This window comes from Athene cunicularia (assembly GCF_003259725.1).
Source record: "Athene cunicularia isolate RWA chromosome 15 unlocalized genomic scaffold, athCun1 chr15_part1, whole genome shotgun sequence".
NCBI classification, from domain to species: Eukaryota; Metazoa; Chordata; class Aves; order Strigiformes; family Strigidae; genus Athene; species Athene cunicularia.
In genome coordinates, this window is record NW_020799121.1 from 14405375 (window position 1) to 14412286 (window position 6912).

General features: G+C 49.8%; 1 protein-coding gene across 4 annotated transcripts in view; it reads right to left on the reverse strand.

The window, feature by feature from the left end:
* The window catches only part of SSH1 (slingshot protein phosphatase 1), a 45700-nt gene that overhangs the window by 29528 nt on the left and 9260 nt on the right, over window positions 1-6912 (reverse strand). For all 4 annotated transcript variants that reach the window (XR_003399524.1, XM_026859641.1, XM_026859640.1 and 1 more), the window contains exons 7-12: window positions 6271-6465; window positions 5933-6026; window positions 4512-4640; window positions 3322-3368; window positions 1812-1958; window positions 1000-1200 (exon numbers count right to left, since the gene is read on the reverse strand). Coding sequence is in view for 3 of the 4 variants with exons in the window: in XM_026859641.1 (XP_026715442.1) it covers window positions 1000-1200; window positions 1812-1958; window positions 3322-3368; window positions 4512-4640; window positions 5933-6026; window positions 6271-6465 (813 nt within the window). In the remaining variant the exon portion in view is untranslated. The remainder of the gene's footprint in view (window positions 1-999; window positions 1201-1811; window positions 1959-3321; window positions 3369-4511; window positions 4641-5932; window positions 6027-6270; window positions 6466-6912) is intronic.

A 6912-nucleotide genomic window follows, 5' to 3' on the forward strand; every position in this document is an offset into this window, starting at 1 on the left:
TTTTCCTCCTCTTCTCCAGACTGAACCCCCCCAGTTCCCCCAGCCGCTCCCCAGCAGACCTGTGCTCCAGACCCTGCCCCAGCTCCATTGCCCTTCTCTGGCCACGCTCGAGTCACTCAATGGCCTTTGTGGGGTGAGGGGCCCAAAACTGAACACAGTAAATTCATCCCTTTCCACAACCTGGAACCGAAGGGCTGACTGCTGGGCCCAGCCTGGCAGTTCCACTTGGGCTTTAGTGTCAGGATTTTGTCCCTCCCACCTGCCCGATCCAGTCTCTTTGGCCCAGTGCCCTGCCTTGCCCCACATGCAGGAGGGGAGCAGCCCTTGGGGGGGTGTCCCCCAGGGTAGAGGGGCACCGAGCCCTCTGTCAGAGCAAAACATACTGAACCAAGGTCTCTGCACATCTCACTGCACAGTTCCTGCTGAACCAGGGTGAAAAATTTTCCTCCTCTTCCCCCCGTAGAGCAGAGACCAACAGAACACGCAGAAACCCTTACGAGACACTAAGCACTTGCAATGAGAAAGATTTGTGATTGGCACCGTCACCCAGAGCTGCAAATGATTTGCCTCCAACACTGTCTGAGCTCAGTTCTGCCTCATAAAACAAGAACAATGTTTCGCTGAACAGTACTGGCTGCTGAGAAATACGAAAACCCTTCCCCAACGCAGAGAAACGCTCACTGAATTAAACCAGAGCAGATCTCCCCACAAGACAGCTAATTTCCATCCAGGGAGGCCTGGCATAGAAAAGGTTTAGAAAAAACAAAATTAGCAGAGGCATCTGCCCTTCTAAAGACCCTTCAGACCAGAGCACCACGCACACTCTGCCTGTGTCTGAGCACGACGCACGTGTGCGAGACACGGATGAAAAAACCTACTGCCTGAACAGAGCTCCAGGGAGATCGACTCGCATTTTGCGACACAAAAACCCAAGAGCTCGCCTACAACCGGCTCTTTTACATCCTGCGAGTCACCTTTCCGTTCATCCCGTCACCTTACCTCGCATCTAAAATGCCTTCATACTCCAAAAGCTGTCTCATGAAGCCTGCGTTTGGCCTTGCGATGCTGCGTTTTTGCTTCACATAATTATAAGCCTTTTCCAGCGACCAGCCGAACTCCTTCATGGCGTAAGCTATGACGGTAGATGCCGAGCGGCTCACGCCCATTTTGCAGTGCACCAGGCACTTGGAGTGATTCTTCCTGCAGAAGGGACAAACAGGAAAAATCTGTCTCATCTTTCTGGTTACGGTGTGGACGGACAGGACTTTGTCCTCCTGACTACACGCCTCAGTATGCCAGAAATATTTTGGATTAAGTGGGTCATGAGAAGAATCTCTCTCCAGAAAAACTGGAGGTTACAGCTCAGTTGTGCTGCTATTTCAGGGACCACCATGAAGCCTCCTGCTCGCCCAAGTCTTTGGATACAGGGATAAGCAGGAATGACCAGAGTGTAAAAGCCCAGCAGAGTCTGACGGGCTCTGTCACCATCTCTCGTCTGCAGAGACAGCTGGGGTTAGTCCAACACAGACGGGTGTTGGATTATTTCCAGACCAGGAAATGTCCTCATTTCCTTTTGGAAGCAAAACAAAATAATAATAATAAAAAAAAAAAATCACAGGCTGCGAACAGGTTAATGCCAGTCCAGGAAGAGAAGAAGGGGGAAGTTCCAGGGACACAGAAACCCCCTGGCAGCAGCAGTCATGCGGAGGCGGTGCGGCTCCAGCTCCGCGCGGGGTGACGCCGTGGGGCTGGTGTCACCCCCCTGCCCCGGACGTGCTATCACCCGAAGTCGTGTCTCCCAGCCCACTTACTTGGCCTTGTTGATGAAGTGGTAGGCCTCGTTCCAGTGAGCCAGGAGGTCTGTCGTCTCCTCGTCGTACACGCGGATGTTGTGATACGCAAACAAACCGGGGAAAAAATTATCAATTTCCCTGGTCACGTTCAAAATGTAATCAATGCTGCGGAGAATGAAAAGAAAAATTAAGTTGAGCTGCTGTGGTCATGAAAGGGAACTGGCACACACTGCAAAGTCCACGAAATATAACACAACACTCGTTGTAAGGTTTTATCTGCAACCCTAATCCTGAACCCCTGGGCCTCCGGTGACACCGGTCACACACGTGGCGTGCGGGGCCATTCCACTCGCCTCTCGCCACCACCAGATCCCCCTCGAAGCGTCAAAAGACTCTGGGTGCAGGAGAGAAAAGTTTATTTTATTCCATCTGCTGAGGCTTTGTAACCTACTCAGCCTCCTCACTCCGTGCCACGCACAGCTTCTGGGATGCTGGAAGAAGAAAAGCGCATCGGCTGCGAGTGATTCGCTTGGGCAAGAGCTGGGAACAGACCCCAGGAATCACAAGTTTCAACTGCAGGCTTTAGCTGCAAAACCATCCTTTTCTCTTCTTTCTGACCAAAAATATGAAACGAGAGTCACATGGTATCTCTTGATTCCTGCCAAATATTACAGCAGGGATTACAATGTACCCAGGGAGAACAAATGCCCATATTGATTTATTACCTCGTATCATTCAGATAAATCAAGGACACAGGATATTTGTTTCAGAATTTGTCCACCTTTGACTTTTAGACACTGCACGTCAAGCTGCCTTCCCCGCAGATCAGAAGTATTAACGCGCTGGTCGATTTACTTGTTCAAAGATGTTCAGACATCTGTTCCCAAGGACTCCAAATTAAACATTTTCAGTCATGCCGTTGAGCAATATTTTTTCAGTTTCTCACATCAGGGTTGGTGTACGCCTTGGGCAAGCAGCAAATATTTATATGCAAAATTCTCGCTCGTCCAAAAAGCGTGAAAAGTAAATCAAGCCAAGAAGTGGTGCGGTGATGAGAGCGCGGTGAAAGACAGCCCTGCAGCGGCCTGTCTGGGCAGGTGAGATGGAGGTTGCTCACCCACAGGAAGTTCTGCTCCATTTAGATTTTTTTTTTTTTCCTCCCCCCCCTAAGCTTAGTGCTGTAATAGTTGCTCTTCTGCAGCCTGCAGGAATTCACACCTGACACAACAATACGTACGGCTCGGCTGCTACACGTTACGGGGAGGGGGGGGGGGTTGGAGATGTTGATGTACTTCACGCAAACGAGACGTTTTGTTATTTTTGCTCTACGTGTTATTGATAGAAATGAGGTAGGAATGGTTTCACGACCGAGGTCCTGACGGTAAGTTACCCACATCGCTGGGAATGGGCCCAAACTCATCCCTACGGTCTACAAACATCATATGTCACCTCGAGAAACCTGAAGTTAAAGGGAAAGAACTGGAGGTTTCAGAGTCTAAGGCTGGTGCTTGGAAGGCACAGTACTCACCCCGAGCCCTGCAGCTCCTCCAGGTTGGAGGCGTTCCACTCCGAGCCCTGCAACAGCCACAAAAGACACATTTCAAAGGAGCCCGAGAGCCTCCCTCCTTCCTAAGGCTCTGCAATAGTCCCCCAGCCTCAGCAATCTTCCTTAGCTGCTGACAGAAACACTGGTAAGAACCCCTGAAACAGGAACACGGCAGCGGGGCAGCCAGCTCTGCAGCTCAGCACAGGGATGGCCCGTCCTGATCCCTGAAGGAGGGGACAAGGGCACTACATCCCCGCCCAAGGAGTCAGCTCTAGGCCAGCCTGTGACCCAGCGCGTCCCAAATCACTGTCCCCGGCCACTCCGTATTTTTAATCGCAGAGATAAATAGTGCAGGGGAAGAGATTACGTGTGGCCTGGCTGGGATCGCAGGTGTAAGAGAAGCGAGGCAAAACCTGAAGGCCGTGGGGGTGGTTACACCTCGGATCCCCCCATACCTGCAAACCAGAAAGGCTTTAAAAAGCAGGTTCTGCCCTCAGACATGAGCACTTCCTCACTCTCTCCAGAACAACAACAAAAAAAGACCCAAGCATAACAGCCAAACGTGTTGATCTCAAGCAAGTCTTTGTTCCAGATGGCAGCGCCTGGTTTTGCTTGGAGTACCATCTAGTGGCAAAGGATCAGACAAAGCCCAGGCCGCTCTGCTTCTGCGCAGGCTGGAGCGGCCCATCGCCCTCGGCCTCACTCCGTACAGCTCTGGCAGTGCCTGCAGGGCTTCAGGGGCTCAATCGAGAAAAACAACACAGTCCCCCCCCCGAATCAAAGAGCAAACGGCTGTCATGCCGGGGCAGCACCCACAGCCAGACCCTCTGCTTGTCATAAAAGAAAATCTCCGTTGCTAGAAATAGAAAATGAACGTGCGCAGAGAGAACTCGAGCTACGCCACGGCTCGTCCTGAAACAGGATCAACCTGCCACGAAAGAATCAGTCAAGTCCCAGAAACAAGAAGTAGCTAGAAAAAAGGGCTTCTCTACTGCGGGCTTTTACAAACCTAGGTCCTGGAGTAAAGTGTGTGCAAAGGGCGGGACAGCAGGCTGCACCTCTCGCCCACATCAGCCCTGACACCAAACCCACCTTCCTCTGAGCCCAGTGACTTGTCAGACCCCTCCCACTGAGCCTCCTGCTGTTCTGGAGCTCCTAACACAGCAGCTTACCAGATATAAATGATCAAAAATCAGAGATGGTTTGTCCATCTGACCCAGGATAAGCAGCATTTCGTTGTCTATAAATTCCTTGAATTCCTTCAAGTTGCAATTCATGTGTTTCTCCAGCTCGTTTCGTATCTGCAGAGCAGAAAACAAAAGATGCCACCTAGAATCACGTCTGTCCAGCAGAAACATTTGTTGGCTCGCCTTTGCAAAACATTTTTTCTGTACTTCATTAAAAACAGCAAAAGGGATTCGACCTTTAGGAGCCAAGGAATCTCACTACTGACATCACTCCAAGTATCCCAGGCCCCCAAATTGAAGAGTTGTAAATAAAGCTTCAGGTAACAGAAAAAAAGAAAGGATTTGGGCTTCTTAAAAATAATTTGAGAGATAAAAAACAAGACCTTGGAGAGCAGCTAAGAAAAAAAAAAAGTAAAACCCATTAGAAGCAAGGAGTGACTAACGGCAGCAGCGTTGGGGAAGAGAGAGCTTTCCAGTCCTCTCCCACAGTTCTCACTGCACCTCAGCTTTGGGAAGGCACGAAGCAAAGCAGCACAACGTTGGTTAACCCACGGCGGAAGATGGTGGCAGCAAAATGGAAGCACCTTGACTGCCCCAAGAATTAAGAACACGTAGGCAGACAGACGAGTTCTCAGCTCACGCTGCTGTTACACGAGGGCATGCGAAGCCCTCGGTGGTAAAGCTTTAGGAAGGGAAGTCCCGCATGTTAACAGCCCCCCTGGACGCACAAACAAAAACCCAACCCTGAAAGAATTATTTCCGTTTGCTCTGAATATGTCTGAGCTGTGGCTGGATGCATTTACACCGGCCTTTGGGATGGATCCCAACTAGCCTTTGCCCTTGATTTGAGATTTTCCATCCATAAATTCACTAGACAAACGCTGTCTGCAAGCCCCTCTGATATTTCTTCAGGAGCAAAACAAATAAAACCTTAAAATGAAGCCAACAGGAGAAAGGAAGGCACTTCGCACTGCTGGTGAGCGAGTCAAGGTTGGGACACTCATCCAACACCAACTGCCCCTTTTGCCAGGGCTGCCTTTGCTCACCTAATTCCCAGGGATGCACCGAGGAAAAAGCGTCTGCAAATTCACTGCTTGGCCCTGCCTGCGTGTGCTACAACCAGCCGAGGCACCGGCATCACCTCTGACGCCACTTTTCTGGCGAAGAACCAGGCCTTATGCACTGGAAAGTCACACACTTGTTACTAAGGTCTTGAAAAACGCGCTCTGAAGCTGGTATTATCCTGATTTCCCCGCTGGGAAAATGGGGGTAGAAGCAAAGCCAAAGAGCCCGGCCTTGATGGAATGGCTGGAAACACGGATTCAGAAGCCAGTGACACCCAGTCAGCACTCTCTGGAAATGGAGTCTAGCAAGAAGGGTAAGATAACAGGAATTGTTACATTTACCTCCTTAGAAGTCACATTTTCCAGGTCTTTGCTCATCATGATGCTCCGGAGTTTGGCTTTAATGAGCCGTTCTGTTCGTTCTCTTTCGGTTGGCCTGAAAAGGAAAAGGAGGGGATGTCTCCAAGCTGGCAGGAAACCTACAGCACAACTCGTACAGCACAGAGGAGCCGTGGTAAAGACTTGTATTAAAAGCAATTTTTATGAGAATAATGGAAGAAACACATTTGAAGACATTTTTATGAAAAGAAAGGAAATGAACCGCCGGAGGAAGAAAAAGGAGAAGGGGAGACTTCTCTCATGAGTCAAGGCAAATTTTTCTAAGAAAATTCAGAACTGACTTGTCAACAAATAGAGCTGGAGAGTCGGGGCGGGTGGACTCCAGGTCCTGCATCGCGTTCCACTCGTTGATGCAGCTCTGGTCGGAGCTGATGCAGCTTTCGTAGTACGTGGCCCACACCAAGGCCATCCCCCCCGGGAAGTAGTTGTACCTCCTTGCAACTTCACAGGCTTTATGGAGGATCTGTAAGGCAGACCTGCAAGTTGGGAGAAGGAATTTGCGTAGATGTGAGCGGCAGGAACAGAGAGAGCAGGATCTGACAGATTTTCACAGAGAAAAACGGTTTTCAACATTGTCTGTCGCTTTTTGAGAGCGGATGATTTATTGTATCAGAGTTCAGAGAGGGCACAAACTGCACCTTGGAGGCCTTCTCCAAGGCAGAGGCTGAAATCTTCTCCTGATTAGCAGGCAAGCACAAGGCCCAAGTCGCTCTGGGATCTAATCATTAGCTAACTTGTAAAGCCAGACCAAAGGAAAATAAAGAACATGGACAATTTTCAAACCACCCTCAGCAAGGAGTCAAATGCATATTTACCAGCATTCTTGGCCTCTGACATGCTCCAGGGACAAGGCCCAGATTGGGTCATTTGTTTTTGCAAATTCTAGCATTACTTTTTCTTTCCTTCCCTCCTCATTTTTTTCT